General features: G+C 37.5%; 1 protein-coding gene and 1 long non-coding RNA gene across 7 annotated transcripts in view; both read left to right on the plus strand.

Annotated features, from left to right (window-relative positions):
- The first annotated feature begins 2,283 nt into the window (after positions 1-2,283).
- The window catches only part of LOC311061092 (uncharacterized protein), a 44,966-nt gene continuing 29,715 nt past the window's right edge, over positions 2,284-17,534 (plus strand). For 2 of the 6 annotated variants that reach the window (XM_084079612.1, XM_084079610.1), the window contains exons 1-8: positions 2,284-2,390; positions 2,955-3,035; positions 3,721-3,855; positions 11,949-11,984; positions 12,308-12,346; positions 13,128-13,211; positions 13,792-13,806; positions 13,903-13,941. In XM_084079612.1, the coding sequence (XP_083935738.1) occupies positions 2,324-2,390; positions 2,955-3,035; positions 3,721-3,855; positions 11,949-11,984; positions 12,308-12,346; positions 13,128-13,211; positions 13,792-13,806; positions 13,903-13,941 (496 nt within the window). In that variant the 5' untranslated portion in view covers positions 2,284-2,323. Of the gene's footprint in view, positions 2,391-2,954; positions 3,040-3,720; positions 3,856-10,361; positions 10,465-10,984; positions 11,066-11,948; positions 11,985-12,307; positions 12,347-13,127; positions 13,227-13,791; positions 13,807-13,902; positions 13,942-17,534 lie in introns of those variants that run through there. The other 4 variants (XM_084079614.1, XM_084079613.1, XM_084079611.1 and 1 more) reach the window with 4 other exon arrangements.
- Positions 4,609-5,523, plus strand: LOC311061095. The gene is made up of 3 exons (XR_014602359.1): positions 4,609-4,728; positions 4,966-5,037; positions 5,370-5,523. It is a non-coding gene; the product is annotated as an uncharacterized lncRNA (long non-coding RNA).

Here is a 17,534-nt window from a genome sequence, read left to right on the forward strand (position 1 = left end):
TCTAGTCAAATGACGTGTGGTTTGTCCTCAAGTGTCTTTCCAAGTTCTCTTTCTTCACCATCACTGTGCAGTTCTTGCTGATGAGACAAATACTTACAGTAGAATAATGATGAGAGAGCTCTATCCAGTTCCATGTATGGTACACAAATACATAATACATATGGCTGAGATTTCAGTTCCTTTTTCTCAGTTCTATGTCTGCTGGAAAGGTCTAGTCAAATGATTTATGGTTTGTCTGAAAGTGTCTTTCCAAGTTCCCTTTCTTCACTTGTTTTAATTCATTTTCCCATCAATAATAATGTGTTGTATACATGTCTTTTGTCTCATGGCGTCTGTTCCCAAACTCATTCAACTGATGTCTTGTCTCATTAGATGTGGCTGAAAAATAGTAGTAGCTTAACATAAATATTGATATGCTGCCAGGGTCAATCCTGTGTTAATTCTCACTGCCCCACTCAAGAGTTGTGGTTTCTTTCTGTTAAGGTGAACAAGTATTCGATGTTGATGAGAAAGTCTCAGACCATGCGTATATAGGTGGTATGATGTAAGGTATGCCAGTGGAACAAATTAACAATGAAGGAATTTAGGCAGCTATTAGTAAACATTACTTCTAGCTGTATCTCTTGTCTTGCATCCTCACCTGATACACAAAATAAATAAAACAAATACAAAATGTGCCATGGACACGGACAAGTCTTGTCACGGACACGTTTGTCCGTGTACGGTCATGTTGATGACCCCTGTGTGACATTTGAATCTGTTTGTAACCGCCCCTTAGAAATGAATCTTCCAAACCGAAGTTCCAGACTAATATCTACGCAGGCATATTAGTCTGGCCATGCCAGGCTAATAAGGGGTAACCGGAACCCTCGCCCAAAACACACTCGCCTCCATTTTTTTCTGTGGACCGCTCGCCCCCAGCAGCGGAACACTCACCCCCAGTGGCGCGGAACACTCAGCCCGCTTGGTGAGAACAGACTACAGCCCCTAATATTAAGTTAGGAAGTAGTTAAGAAAAGAACAGTTACAACGGAGGCGCACCGTCTGAAGCAGACTTGAGCCATGAGAGGCACTGCCGAGCGAGCTCAGGCGAACGCGGCAAAGTCCACTTTAGCCAACTAAGCGCTGTTCGAGTAACATCCCGATAGGGACAGAATCGTAAATCATCAACCCCCCCAGTCTCGGTACCCCCGAGACGTCAAATGTGGCTGAGTAGGTTCTGGTGGCCTGGTGGGTCCGACCGTTCCGAAGTCGCCGTATTTGTGGGTCCGACCATTCCGAGGTCGCTGAATTTGACTGGGGCGAGTGGACTTTGATGGCCAGAACTAGGTGGGTCCGACCGTTCCGAGGTCGCCGGATTTGACCCGGGCAAGTGTGTTTTGGGGAGAGTCTTCTTGTAATTCCTACAAGGTACCAAAAGGTTCTGTTATGAGATAGACATCAGTATATCCAAACAAGGGATGCACTATATTGACATTTTGGCCAATATTCCATATTTCCATTATTGACTAATTGCAAGGTCAAATCGACTGATACGATACAGACGGATACCGATACGTTTCCAGTAGGATACCTATAATACAGTAATTGTGATTCTGCATACAGATGCAGACTTGTACTATTTTTACTTAACAGTTTTCGAAAGCCCCCCCATAAAACACTGATTGAATATGCAGCCTTCATCATCACAAAGGCCTTTTCAGCTTCACAGTCAAACATAAATAATATAAAATAAAATAGGCTATCGGCTAAAGCAGCTACATCATTTTGATCGGGTTGACATGGTATTGAATTTTTACGGACGATATTGCAGGTATTGCCGGTACCGATATGATATAACCAATTAATCGTACACTCCTCATCTAAACATTATTTTAATCCTTTTGTCAGCTGATCTTTATGCTATACAGAACCAATGTCATTACAGCCGATATAGATAGAATCCTTATGAAGTAAAACATAATATCCAATATCTTGCCACACCCTTTGTCTATACAAAGACAAAGGCATGTGGTACAGGTTATTTATGCAGAAGGGAATACCTTAAATGAAAACTGGCCAACACTTTTTAGACTGCAAAATGATTGTGGTTGGAAGTCTTAATAAATAATGTACAGAATATGAACTTGTTGATTGTCTGAAAAAAGGAAGTGATAAAAAGAAAAAATGAAGACAACTTGCAATGAGAGGGGGACGTGTTTTGGGGAACAATGATATTGCATTGTAGGCTACACACTTTTTTAATGTCTATTTTGGGAGAGTGCATGTGCTGTAATCATCAGAGTCAGCTCAACAGTTGGGAAGTTCACACAACTCCTCCACTATGTCTGAAGTGCTTTACGCTGATGTTAAATTCAAGAACCCCAAAGGGATTAACGCACAAGCACATGGTGAGTTTGAAAATGTATTTATTGATTGATTGATTGAAGGATTCAACTGAGTGTGCCCTGTTTCATTGGGGTTGATTGTTATTGGATCTATATGAATATAAATGAGGAAATAACAAAGGAGGAGTGTTGAACCAAGATAGAAACAGTGTTGAAAGCATTATGGTAAGCTTTTAATTGTATGTTGTATATCTATGTCAATAGAGACATAAATAATAAATGTTCATTTAAGGTTAAGACACTTTTAAGATACTGTTAAGACAATTTTGTATTATTCTTGTAACTATATAAAGGTGGTAAATGTGAAGAGAGGTTGAAATATGAGTAAAGTTTGAGTGAACATGAACATTGTTTCATGAATGCAAGCTGTCAAAGCCAAACAAATAGGTTTGTATTAAAATGCATGATACAGTATGATCTTGTCTGACCAAAGATGACAAAGCTTTAATATTATGTGAATAATTTAATAATAAATGGGTGGATAGGGAGATGGAAAAGGAAATGTAAGTTCAACTGATGATATTAAAAGAAAGCTGCATTCATTAATAGTTTTTGTTCCTGTGTCAGCTTCAACATCAAATGACAGCACATATTCTGAAGTCAGATTTCCCAAAGCTCAGGGCAACGATCCTTCCCAAGACCCCACTGGTAGGTGACAGCCACATGTGTGTATTCTTATACTGCTATGGGCGAAAAAGGTCAAAGAAACCCTTACTCTAAGATAATTCTGTCTGCCTTTTGTATCGTTAGTAGTAAAACCCTGTTTTAACTATGTGCAACTATGTGACCTGAAATAGTGAGGATAATGGTTAAAGATTATGTCTGGGAATATTGCTGAGGTTTTATCAAATAGATTGAAAAACTGTATATTTGTGATTTGTGTCTGTGGTGTATTTATTTATTTATTTTCCAAAATGTGGATTTCCAATGAAATGCTGACATGTACAATAAATGTCTGGACAAGGAAGTACAAAAGAGGAAATGTCCTTGAAATGTGTCTTTAAGAGACATTATAACCACAAAGTCAGAAAGTCTAATTTTATGGCCTATTCATGGTGTCCAGTAAGGACAGAAACGGCAAAGTGGTTAGAAGAAACACTGGAAAGAATACAGTAGGCCTACTCAACACAATGAACCATGTAGTGCTGCCAGTGCCAGAGATGGCATAGTAGATGCCTATTGATACATTGTCATACAACAATGACAAAGTGCAAATATAACCGATTTTCAGTTGGATACTTTTTTCAGTTGGAAATAATTCCTACAACAAAGTAGAAAACAACAACAAGATACAGGACAAACTTCTAAAAGTCACATTCTATATGTTCAAAAGATGATTCTGTGTCCCATCCAGTGAGGTCAAAGGGCGGCTCAAAGGTTGCCTCAGGTCGCTGTGATGCAGTGAAAGTGGGACTGGGTCTTCTCTGTGCCCTCCTGTTGGCTGCAGTCATTGCCCTAACTGTTCTGTGTGAGTATACACTATGGGACTCTCGTCTAATTTAGTTTAATTGTAAGAGCAAAGGGCATATGAAGTTGAGTTAATTTAATTAGTTAAATCATTTATTTTAAGAAATTGGACCAGCAGAATGTATTTATTCTTCATCACAATATTAAACATTTAGTCACTAAAGAAACCTTCTAAAAAGCTGATAGAGGAGCACAACGATCTCAAATATCACTGGTCTCAGGCAGCAGACACAGTGGGCCCTATTTTTGCCAGTGCCCCTAAATGTCTTTGCCATTTTTTGCTATTTTTAAAAACATTTTCAAATAGTTCAAATAGCCAATCTACAAGCTCACAACGTGTCGATGTAGATCGGCTAGTTGAACTGTTTGAAAATGTTTTTAAAAATAGTAAAAAATGGCAAAGAAGTATAGGGACAATGGGTAAGGCACCTGCGAAAATAGGGCCCACATTGTACTTTCCTATTAACCTGTTAAGACCTGAGGCTGATTCTACAAATGCCTTCTAAATCGGTAGTTCTCAAAATTTCAAGATCTTTAAATTTGTTTAAAAATAGCAGATGTACAAGCTCACAGCGCGATACAAAGTGACGCTTTGTGAGCTTGTATATCAGCTATTTTTGAATAGCCAACAACGCTAAAATCCTAAATGACAATGCTTTCCCGGTTTTAATGGGTATTGTTAAGAGAATATTAACACATCTGATTAATGTTTTTTTTTGTCTCTCAGATATGCAAACCAAAGGTAAGATCAGATATGAGTTTGAATTAAATGTTAAGACAAATTCTGACAAATGTTTGCACTTCAAGAAGGATTTTTTTTGTTAAACACATACAGATAAACAAACCCAAGAAGCCATACAAAAGAATCTCACAGGTAAGAAGAGCAAAGATCTCACTATCTCTACCTCCATTAAATTAGGAGATATAAATATATTACAAGGAGAACAGTAAATGGTATATATTTTTTTTACATTAAAACTAAAAGTAACAAGAAAGAATGCAAAACATAATATTCATGAACAATGCTATCAACATTACCTTTCAGCTAAACGATATGAGAGTAGCGACAGACAATGTTGGCTAAAGATTTTTGTTTTGCTTGTTTTAACAGACAGTATTAAGGAACTGAGGTCCTGCCAAGCAAAACAGGTTTCTTGCCCAGAGCAAATTCAAACACCAAAGGGTAAATAATGCATTCTCATACACATGTATGTAATTGATAAATTGATGCTCTCAATTTAAACGATGACATGAAATAACATAATGTGAAGTGAAGTGATTGCTTGTTCAAACACCAGTAACATTCCAGGGTCTACTAACTAAATGATTACTCAGACAGTTTGTGTGAGGTATATGAGAGACAAGTAAACAGCAGTTCATTCTGCGTCAATAATGTGCAGTTTTCTGTTTATAGTAAAAACATACACTGGAAAACCCCAAGGAAATGATAATACAATTTCAGGTTCAGAAGTATTTCTTTAAGTTTTCAACTTTTACCCATAAATCTCTTTAAAGGACCAACATGTAACAAACCATGTGCAACAGGCTGGGAGTCTGATGGAGGAAAGTGTTACTGGTTCTCCTCTGACAAACACACTTGGGATGAGAGCAGAAATGCCTGCACAATTGAAGGAGCGGACCTGGTTAAAATAGACAGCAAAGCCGAACAAGTAAGATGGCATCAATGATTTAGAGCTGTACATTATACTGTTGTCCCACAGGTCACATCCTCATTCTTTTAGATGTGTTTTAGCAGTAGTAATGGTACCGTATTCCAATAAATAATTCATTTACAGCATTCAAATTTTCCTCACAATTTTATATTCAGAGATTCTTACAAGGAAAACTGATGCAAAAAATGGCTGTAGCGAAAGACAAGTTCTGGATTGGACTGACCGATGCAAAGGAAGAGGGCCAATGGGTTTGGGTAGATGGCTCCCCACTGACTGAAAGGTTTGACTGTTTTTCCACACGTTTAATGTACTTTGCTCTCATCTCATAAATTAAATGTGCTCGCTTGATCAGATATTATGTAATCATATACAAATCTCTCATAGATTCTGGAATGCCGGAGAACCTGATGACTGGAAAGGAAACACAAATACTGGAACATATTCTAATGGTGAAGACTGTGTAAGAATGGGGGAGAAGTATGGTACAGAATCTCCTTGGTTTGACGCATTCTGTGACAAACAACAGCAATACATCTGTGAGAAACAAGCAGACACTGGCAGGGTTGAGAGAACATGCGTCTAATGCACAGTTTATTTTATTTTACTTATATAAACTTTTTAACACATTGGATATACTGTATCATCACCATTGCATAATAATTAAACAGACACAACATTTAACACACACGTAGGTGGTTAATGGATAGAATATCCTCTGTCCTATTTCATAGAGGCTAAATTAAAGCATTTGATGCACTGTAAATGTCACAAATATCTTCATTTCTGTTTATCATTAGTGACTAGAATAATTTCATAGGATACCCCGTTTATCTGATAGGTAAATTGACATCAACAGTCAGTATATACTGTGGACTACACCAGGTATGACTTTTCTTTTTTTTGCTGCTCTCCCTCATGGAGCTACTTGCGGATTATACCAGGGTCAGTCCACCTTCAGGGATACGCACTGACCTTTTGCACCTTAATCCCATGTATAACGCACTGACTCTTGTCTTTTTTTATTGTGCTCTTTTTTTTCTCTAAGCACCTTATTGCTGCTATGCTCAGGCACCTTAGCTTGTTTCTTATCTCAGGTACTCTTGTAAATATGTAGATAACTTGTTTGGCCTTTCTGCTGTTCTCTTGTCTGATCTCCTTCCCACCCTCTTCTTTCTATGGAAATTAACGTTGCGTTGGGAATGATGTAAAAAAACGAATTTCACCCACTTTTCAACCTCTCCTTCACAATTATTATCATTCATTTATTGTCATGTTAGTGAACTTATTAAGATTTTTTTTTTTATCTCAAGAAAACAAATGATTTCTTATGCATGTTATTTGCACATTATGTAAATATGGAAGTCAATGGTAGGGATCAGGCTGAAACCTTGCCTAAATTTATAATTTGGGGTTTTCTGTATATATATATATATATATATATATATATATATATATATATATATATATATATATATATATATATATTGTTTTCTATTCATATTGTTCTTTTCTGTCTTTTATCTGTCTTGAAAAAGTAAATGACAGAAGTACTTTGTACGGAGTCAATAAGAAACCAATACTTTCCATTTGTACCTTAAAGGACACTATCATCTTTGATGTGCTGATGGTTGTCATACATAGACTATAAAGACACAATATTTACGATACAATCCATATTGTATCTTGACTCCCTACCCAAACTCAAAACTAACCTACCATAAAAGAATGGCTGACCTTAAAATATAATTGGGATTCATTCAACACCTTTGAACACCTTGGTAATAGCGTCCTCTGCCCCCAACCCCCCACCCCTCCTTTCTCTGTAAATATGCCTTTTGATGCTGCTGAGTTTTGCTTGTTTTGTTTTTTTTACAGATATTGAATGGATCATAAATTATGTATTACTGATGAATTGAGGACAATGGACCACAATGGAAACAAGCCCCTGGGCTTTTTGTGTCATCCTTAAGCATAACCTTTGGCTGTAGTCTACTACCTGTACTGTTAACAAATGTGTTAATAAAGTATTCAATCAATCAATCAGTTGACAGAAAATGTGTTTTATCCTTTCTGGGTGTTCCTACAATTTCCTTGATACATTTTTCAAGCAAGTATCAGCCTGACATGCTCATACAGTCTATGGCTGCCATTACATCAACCCGATTCATATTTCCTGAATTCAAGGTCACTACTTTGCCATAAACACAAAACATAAGGACAATGTCATGGCCACCAAAGGCAGTGGCTAAAAAACATGAAGTATGGGTTGCAGTTTTACACATTCATAGATTTTACCCCACTGACATCACTGGATTAACCTTTCAGCACAACTTTGATGGCCTTTAAGAGACACACAGAAGACAGCTCAGTTTTATGACTGGATATGGAACATTAGCCTTGCAATAAATATATAGAGATTGTGGTAGTAGTTCACAATTGTGATAGTGTCACTTTAAATTCAATTATTTAAAGTCAAACAGCTACCGCCCAGTATGGAGCATAACATTTTGTCCTTTAATGAATGCTTATAATCGAGAAAGAAAGCTAACAAATAAAGGAACTTGTTTTGAGGAACAATCCATTTTTGCAAAGTGTACATACAGTACACTCAACAGACACAGTAATGTGGTTTGGGCGTGATGATGAGCTGATGTATTTGCTATTTTATGTATGTAGTGACTTCAAATGTGCTGAGAGGTGACAGCAAATGTGTGAAACAAGAAGTAAAAAAAAAAAGAGGAAGTTCCCAGAAAGAAGGTGGCTGTGAAAGACGCCTAAAAGCATAAAGTCATAGAAATTCAGATTTGATGGCCTGTTGTGTCCCTTGTCCATTGTGTCTGTTGATGACAGTTTAACACCTGTTGGCAGCCTGCATATTTCACTTGAGTGTATTGTAGGGCTGTCACGATTATGACATTTTACTAGACTATTAATTGTTACACAAATAATTTGCGATTAACGATTTAATTGTGTTTTTGTCGTTGAACGCTGGAATGTATGAATAAAAATTACATTTCTGTTTGGCTTTGAAGTTGCACAGGGCAGATATGACAAATAACCATAATTTACAAAGAAATGACTGACATATTTAATAACTTTATACTTAAAATTTTTTTTGTGGAAATAGCCGATCTATAAGCTGACATGCTTGTAGATCTGCTATTTCCACTATTTTTGAAAATATTTGAAAATCTATCCGATTAGGCGATTATGTAATAATTATTGGTGTAATAATTATTACACCAAAACCTCCAGTGTGGTTGGATAAATACAATATTCAACACAATGAACCACAGAGTGTTTCCAGAAATGGTTTATTGTCCCTGCCTACAGTAGAAGTAGGGCTGCAACTATTGATTATTTTCTTAGCCATTATTCTATCGATTACTTTTTCAATTAATTGTAAAATCGAGAAGCATGTTGTCTTTGATAATTTGTCTGGGTATTATAAGTATCTTATACGTTTTTTATTAATTGTTAATTAATATTTGTTAATAGGATGTTCGTTTAAAGTGCTACCAGGAAGTAGTTAAGCAAAAAACAGTTACAACAGAGGCGCATGCACTGTCTGAAGCAGCCATGAGAGGCACCACCGAGCGAGCTCAGGCGAACGTGGCGAAGTCTGCTTCAGCCGACTAAGCGCCGTTCAAGTTACATCCCGATAGGGACAGAATCGTATATCATCAAACCCCACCCCTAGTCTCGGTACCCCCGAGACGTCAAATGTGGCTGAGTAGGTTCTGGTGGCCTGGTGGGTCCGACCATTCCGAGGTCGCCGGACTTGTGAGTCCGACCGTTCTGAAGTCGCCAGATTTGTGGGTCCGACTATTCCGAGGTCGCTTAATTTGACTGGGGCGAGTGGTCTTTGATGGCCAGATCTAGGTGGGTCCGACCTTTCTGAGGTCGCTGAATTTTACTGGGGCTAGTGTGTTTTGGGGAGAGTGTTCTTGTATTCCTACAAGGCACCAAAATGTTCTGTTCTGAGATAGACATCAGTATCCAAACAAGGGATGCACTATATTGACATTTTGGCCGATATTCCATTACTGACTAATTGCATGGTCAAATCGACCGCTACGATACAGACAGATACCGATATTGCGATACAAGTTTCCAGTAGGATACCTGTAATACAGCAACTGTGATTCTTCGTACAGATGCAGACTAAAAAACTGTACATTCTTATATTACCTACAGTACTTAAATGTACTATTTTTGCTAAACAGTTTTCAAAAGCTTCCCCATAAAACACTGATTGAATATGCAGCCTTTATCATCACAAAGTCCTTTTCAGCATCACAGTCAAATATAAATAATATAAAATATATCGGCTAAAGCAGCTACATTATTTTGGTATCGGGTCGACATGATATTGAATCTTTATGGCCGATATTGCCGGTACCGCTATGATTAATCATATATTAATCGTATACCCTTAATCTAAACATTCTTTTAATCGTTTTATCAGTTGTTATGCTATAGAGAACCAATGTCATTACAGCCGATATAGATAGAATCCTTATGAAGTAAACAATAATATCCAATATCTTGCCACATTCTTTGTCTATTCAAAGACTAAGGCATGTGGTACAGGCTAATTATGCAGAAGGGAATACCTTAAATGAAAACTGGCCAACACATTTTAGACTGCTAAATTATCGTGGTTGGAAGTCTTAATATATAAAGTACAGAATATGAACTTGTTACTTGTCTGAAAAAAAGTGATAAAAAAAAAATGAGAAGGGGACGTGTTTTGGGGAACAATGATATTGCATTGCACACACTTTTTAATGTCTATTTAAGGAGAGTGTATGTGCTATACTCATCAGAGTCGGCTCAACAGTTGTGATGTTCACACAACTCCTCCACTATGTCTGAAGTGCTTTACGCTGATGTTAAATTCAAGAACCGCAAAGGGATTAATGCACAAGCTGATGGTGAGTTTCAAAATGTATTTATTGATTGATGGATTCATCTGAGTGTGCCCTGTTTCATTGGGGTTGATTTTTATTGGATCTAGATAAATATAAATGAGTAAATAACAAAGGATGAACGGACACATCTATTGATAAGTGTTGAACGAAGAAAGAAACAGTGTTGAAAGCAATATGGTTAGCTTTTAATTGTATGTTAAATGTCAATTGAGACATAATAATAATACATCCAAGTAACGATATAAAGGTGGTAAATGTGAAGAGAGGTTGAAATATGAGTAAAGTTTGAGTGAACATGAACATTGTTTGATGAATGCAAGCTGTCAAAGCCTAACAAATAGGTTTGTATTCAAATGCATAATACAGTATGATCCTCTTGTCTCACCAAAGATGACAAAGCTTTAATCAAATGTCAATATTTCATAATAAATGGGTGGATAGGGAGATGGAAAAGGAAATGTAAGTTAATCTGATGATATTAAAAGAAAGCAACATTCATTAATAGTTTTTGTTTCTGTGTCAGCTTCAACATCAAATGACAGCACATATTCTGAAGTCAGATTTTCCAGAGCTCAGGGCAACAATCCTTCCCAAGATCCCACTGGTAGGTGACAGCCACATGTGTGTATTCTATACTGATACTGCTACAGGTGACAGCCACATGTGTGTATTCTATACTGATACTGCTATAGGTGACAGACACTTGTGTATTCTTATACTGCTATAGGTGACAGACACTTGACATGTGTGTATTCTTATACTGCTATTGGTCACAGCCACATGTGTGTATTCTTATACTGCTATGGGCCAAAAAGAAACCCTTACTCTAAGATAATTCCTTTTTTATAAAACCCTGTTTTAACTATGTGCAAATTGACCTGAAATATTAATAGTTAATAGTGAGGATAGTTATATTAAAGATATGTCTTGAAATATTGCTGAGGTTACGTATTAGCGAATACATTGAAAAACGGTATATTTTTAAATGTTTCCAAAATGTGGATTTCCAATGAAATGCTGACATCTTCAGCAAATGTCTGGACAAGGAAGTACATAAAAGGAAGTCTTTAAGAGACATTAAAAGTCAGAAAGTCTAATTTTATGGTCTATTCATGGTGTCCAGTAAGGACAGAAACTGTAATGTGGTTAGAAGAAACACAGGAAAGAACGGTAGGCCTACTCAACACAATGAACCATGTAGTGCTGCCAGTGCCCTATATAGCTATACATTGTCATACGACAATGACAAAGTAAACATAACAGATTCTGGATACTTTTTTCAGTTGGAAATAATCTGTATAACAATGCAGAAAACAACAACTACTCAAACTACTAAAATGAATGCCCTAATCTCACTATTTCATCACATTCTATATGTTCAAAAGATAATTCTGCATCCCAGCCAGAGGGGTCAAAGGGAGGCTCAAAGGTTGCCTCAGGTTGCTGTGATGCAGATATGTTTGACATATGTTTTTTTTCAAACACAGATATACAAAACAAGGACCTACAAAAGAATCTCACAGGTAAGAGCAAAGGGCTAAATCAGTTGTTCTCAAACCTTCAAGATCTTTCAAAAATGTTCAAAAATAGCAGATGTACAAGCTCGCAGCGCGGCACAAAGTTACGTGCCCTGAGCTTGTATATCTGCTATTTTTGAAAAGCAAACTTTTGAAATGACACAGAAGCTCTCCTGGTTTTAATGGGTATTGTTAAGAGAATATTAACACATCTGATGAATATATTTTAGGTAAGATCAGATATGAGTTTGAATTAAATGTTATGACAAATTAAATATCTGACAAATGTTTGAACTTCATGAAGGATTTTCTTTGTTAAACACATACAGATAAACAAACCATAGAAGCCCTACGACAGAATCTCACAGGTAAGAGCAAAGGGCATAATGAAGCTGATTTAATTTAAATGTTAAATAATTTATCTTAAGTCAAAATATCAAAATATTAAACATTTAGACACTTAAAATTATCTCAAACATCACTGGTTGGAGACAGCAGACACATTATACTTTCCTTTTAAATTAGGAGATAATGTAATACAAGGAGAGCAGTAATTAGTATGTCATTGTTTTCCACTGACTTCTTGTGTATACTATATGCAAATACACATACATGAAGATAAGTTTGAATGGGCGAAATGCTCCTTTAATGTTATTGTACATAAAGCAATTTAATATTAATCTGTGATTCACCACTCCTTTTTAACTTTTAGTTTATATTTGTAAGACAAGTTTGAGAATCTTCAAAGACCTCTCTGTGTCACATTCCCACCTCAGAATCCATCATTTGTGTCAATCAACGCTGTTGGACATTTGTCTTACCACTGTTAAGGCACGGTCACACCGCACTTTTATTTTCCCTCTGGGGCAGAATCTGCTAATGCTTTGTCATTGCAAATGTGTGGATTCATGGTCTTGCGATGTTTTGACCGAATCCATGCATTTGCATTGACAAAGCATTGGCAGATTCCACCCAAGAGGTAAAATAAAAGTGCGGTGTGACCGTGCCCTTACCAGTATAAAACAGCCATTAGTCCCTCAGTAATAATTTTGGAACATTGATATTATTTACAAGTAACACACCATGATTTGTTGTTTAAATTGTTATGTACTATATTTGGATCTTCAAGAAGGCCTTTTTGTTAAACAGATTATACAGATGTGCAACTGCAAACCAAAGAAAAGCTACACATGATGATAAATGAGAACAATGTGCTTCAGAAGAATCTCACAGGTAAGATCAGAAGGAGTATGAGTTTGAATTGAATTTGTTAAATAGCTGATCAAATTAGATGAGCAGAATGTCTTCATTCTTCACAACATCAGAAACGAAAGAAAAACTCCAAAAAGGTGATAGAGGAACAAAATGAACTCAAGAATATCACCACTTTACAACAGAATTACACATGGCATAGAACTTTTAGCTTTCCTGTTAAATCATTTATTCTTCATCAAAATATTAAACATTTAGACACTGAAGAAACCCTCTAAAAAGCTGATAGAGGAGCACAATGATCTCAAATATCGCTGGTCTGATACACCAGTCACATTGTACTTCCTATTAACCCATTAAGACCTGAGGCTGATTCTACAAATGCCTTCTAATCAGTAGTTCTCACATTTTCAAGATCTTTCAAAAATGTTCAAAAATAGCAGATGTAGTGGCACGAAGAGACACACTGTGAGCTTATATATCTGGTATTTTTGAATAGCCAACACTCAAATCTGAAATGACACAGACTCTTTCCCGGTTTTAATGGGTTTTGTTAAAAGAATATTAACATCTGTTGAATGTTTTTTTTTTTATCTTTCAGATATGCAAACCAAAGGTAAGATCAGATATGAGTTTGAATGAAATGTTATGACAAATTAAATATCTGACAAATGTTTGAACTTCATGACGGATGTCTTTGTTAAACATACAGATAAACAAACCATAGAAGCCCTACAAAATAATCTCACAGGTAAGAGCAAAGGACATAATGAAGTTGAGTTGATTCAATTAGTTAAATATTTTGTTTTAAGAAATTAAACCAGCAGAACGTATTTATTCTTTAGTTTAGTTTAGTTTAGTTTATTTGCACATTAAAAAAATTACATTTGATAAAAAACAAAAATTAAAAATGAAAAAAAAAAAAACGTGTTTATTCTTCATCAAAATATTAAACATTTAGACTCTTAAACAGCTGATAGAGGAGCAAAATTATCTCAAATATCACTGGTCGGAGACAGCAGACACATTTTAAATTAAGAGATATTACAAGGAGAGCAGTAATTAGTATGTTATTGTTTTCCACAGACTTCTTATGTATACTATATGCAAATACATATACATGAAGATAAGGTTGAATGGGTGAAATGCTCCTTTAATGTTATTGTTCGTAAAGCAACTTATTACATTAATCAGTGATTCACCACTCCTTTTTAACTTTTAGTTTATATTTGTAAGACAAGTTTGAGACTACTACTGATCTTCACGGACCTGGGAATCGATCATTTTCGCCAATCTACGCTGTTGGACATTTGTCTTACCAGTATAAAACAGCCATAGACCCCTTAACAGACGACGTCATACTGGCTGCGTGCAACGAAACCCATTATATCAGGTCTCGTTAGGACGCGTCTCACTAGCCAACACACACAAGAGGGGGTTGGGGTGTGCTGAAACCAGTGCACCCCGAAACAGGTTGGGAATTGATTGCGTGAAACAATCACCTGTGCGTCCAGGCTCAATGTTAGTAAACAAATAATTGGTCTATTAGTCCCTCAGTAATAATTTTACATGCCATGATTTGTTATTTAAGTTGTTATAAAAAAATGTTCAAGAAGGCCTTTTTGTTAAACTGATTATACAAATCTGCAAATGATGATACAAGAGAACAATGTGCTTAAGAAGAATCTCAAAGGTAAGATCAAAGGGCATATGAGTTTGAATTGAATTTGTTTAATAGCTGATCAAATTGGATGAGCAGAATGTCACTGTAGCTGCTGCCCCCGGTTATGTTGAATGATCAGGCAGGATTGGTCTCAACTGGTGTCATTTATTAGAATGCTGAACACCGTGAAAACTGTAAACATACAAAAATAAATATTACAATTCATATCTTTTCAGTCTCACACCAATAAAATCCATGCATTTCAATAACTTTCATTTCAATTCAATAATAAGATTCATAATTCATTTAAATAGTGATTCTTCATTGTTCATTTAGTTTACTTTTACCCAAAATAACAAGACCAGGACAACAAAACCAAAACCAAAAGAACCATACTCAAATGAAATAAACAAATACAACAATTGGATACCAAATAAACAAACAAACAAATCATCCTAACCTTGCTCCGCAAACCGGGGTAGAGCTGAAAGGAGCGTCATAAACTTCGGGCATTTAAACCCCAAACCCCAGCGGCTGCATTACGTTTGCAACTGTAAATGATAAGAGCTTTACTGAAATGTTCTTTGAATAAGAGTGATTCAACGTTACACTAGCCAACACCAAACATTTACCTGGCTGCCGCTGGTGTGACAAACAAAGGGCTGTGCCTGGAGAGGCACGCTGTCGCTGCACAGAGCGTCTGAGTGTAGCCGTCTTACTCAGAGTGTCAATGAAAGAGTGTCAAAGGGGGCGTGCACAGCTATATGAGTTCCGGTGCGGCAGCGAGTCATTTCAAAATAAGAGGAAAAGTAAAGTGAACCAAAATCAAACAACGTGAACGACAGGATAACTTCAAAATAAAATACATGAAGTTTAAAACAAGTGTCGCAGGCACTTACACTCCCACCAATCATGACACATGATTCACAATATCTCAATAAGATCAATGAGAGTTTGAAATTATGTAGTCATTCACTCTCTAAGAGGAGAACCAATTTCTGAATTGGCCGAGGGTTTAGAGGTTAAGTCTTGTCTTCCCATCAACACCTTGACGCGACGTATCAAACCATCTTCGTCTGTTGTAGTATCCACGACTCGTCCAATATGCCATTGGTTTCGATGCAGGACGTCTTCTTTGACAATGACCACGTTGTTCGCTTTAAGGTTGCGTCTGGGAGTATGCCACTTTTGCCTTGTGGAGATGTTGGAGAGATACTCCCTTTTCCAACGGCTCCAAAACTGCTCGACCAGGTATTGAACTCGCCGCCACCTTTTTGTTGCATACACGTCTTCTTTCGCAAACTCCCCAGGAGGTGGAAGGGCAACCTTGGACTTCATCAAAATGAGATGGTTTGGTGGCAAGGGTTCTAATGACAGCGGGTCGTTTGCTCCGTCTACAGTCAAAGGGCGGCTATTCACAATAGCCATGACTTCATAGAACTGCGTTCTGAGAGGAGAATCATCGAGTCGACCAGGGTACGGAGAGAGTACAGCATCAAGTACATTTCGAACAGTTCTAATCTGGCGATCCCATACGCCTACAGCGTGGCTTGCTGAGGGTGCATTGAAGACAAACTCGCATTCCCTTTCTGCCAGGAAAGTCTCTAGTCTCACAGCATCAATTTCCAGATCTCCGGCCTCCCACCAGAGAAATCGCAAGTAGTTGCGCAAGTCAGGATGGACAGAGAATTGATGGAACATTTTCTCAATGTCACAGATCACAGCTAAGGCTTCTTTTCTTAAGCAACAGAACACTCCCACCAATGAGTTGATCAGGTCAGGGCCAGTCAATAGTTCATCATTCAAAGAGATGCCCCGATATTTGGCTGAACAATCGAACACAACCCTCAGTGTTCCTGGTTTCCTTTGGTGGTACACACCATGGTGTGGTATGTACCATGCCGTCTGTCCCTCAGGTATTTGGGGGGCCAACTCCGCATTACCCTTCAACAGCATATCTTCCATGAAAGCCGTATACTGGTCTTGATAGTCTTTGTTGGCCTTCAATTTTTTCAACCTTTTGTTGTTGGGTAGGGCCGGTGGATTGCTCGTTTTGAAGGGGAGAGGCATCTCGTAGTGTAAATCCTTCTTCTGTCGGATATGGTCACTGAGGAGTTGCACAAAGTGAACATCGTCTTGGGATACATATTTATCCTTATTTTCTAACCTCCTTTCATTAAAATCTGACTCGAAGATTGTCGGCACATCAGTGGGTGATGGAGTTGGTATTTCCTTTACTGTAATTCGATGAACATAACTGTGGTTCCCTGGCCGATCCAGACGTGGATTTGAGGAGCCCACTATACTCCAACCCAAGACGGTTCGTTGAGCGAAGGGGTCGTTATCATCTCCAGTAATTACCTCAATGGGTGCTAGTGCTGCAGGGCAGTTGGTTCCAATTAGTAATCCTACCGCGCAGTCCTGCAAAGGAGGCAGTTGGTTTGCTAGATGTTTCAGATGGGGCCATTGCAGAGCCGTATTTTTGGTGGGGATAGAAGACTTGTCCACCGGAATGAAATTGCGTGTGTAGGCATGATTTAGCTGGATCAGTTTCTCAGAGCGCAGACCTCTAACCTGCAGTCCTCGGACATTCATGCTGGCTGTAACAGAGTCAATGGCCGTCATGGTGCTGAGTTTCAGACGCACAGGCTGCGTGTCCACTTTCAGCTCTCCAAGGAGAT

Source organism: Gymnoscopelus microlampas (assembly GCF_963454915.1).
Source record: "Gymnoscopelus microlampas genome assembly, chromosome: 15".
Classification (NCBI taxonomy): Eukaryota; Metazoa; Chordata; class Actinopteri; order Myctophiformes; family Myctophidae; genus Gymnoscopelus; species Gymnoscopelus microlampas.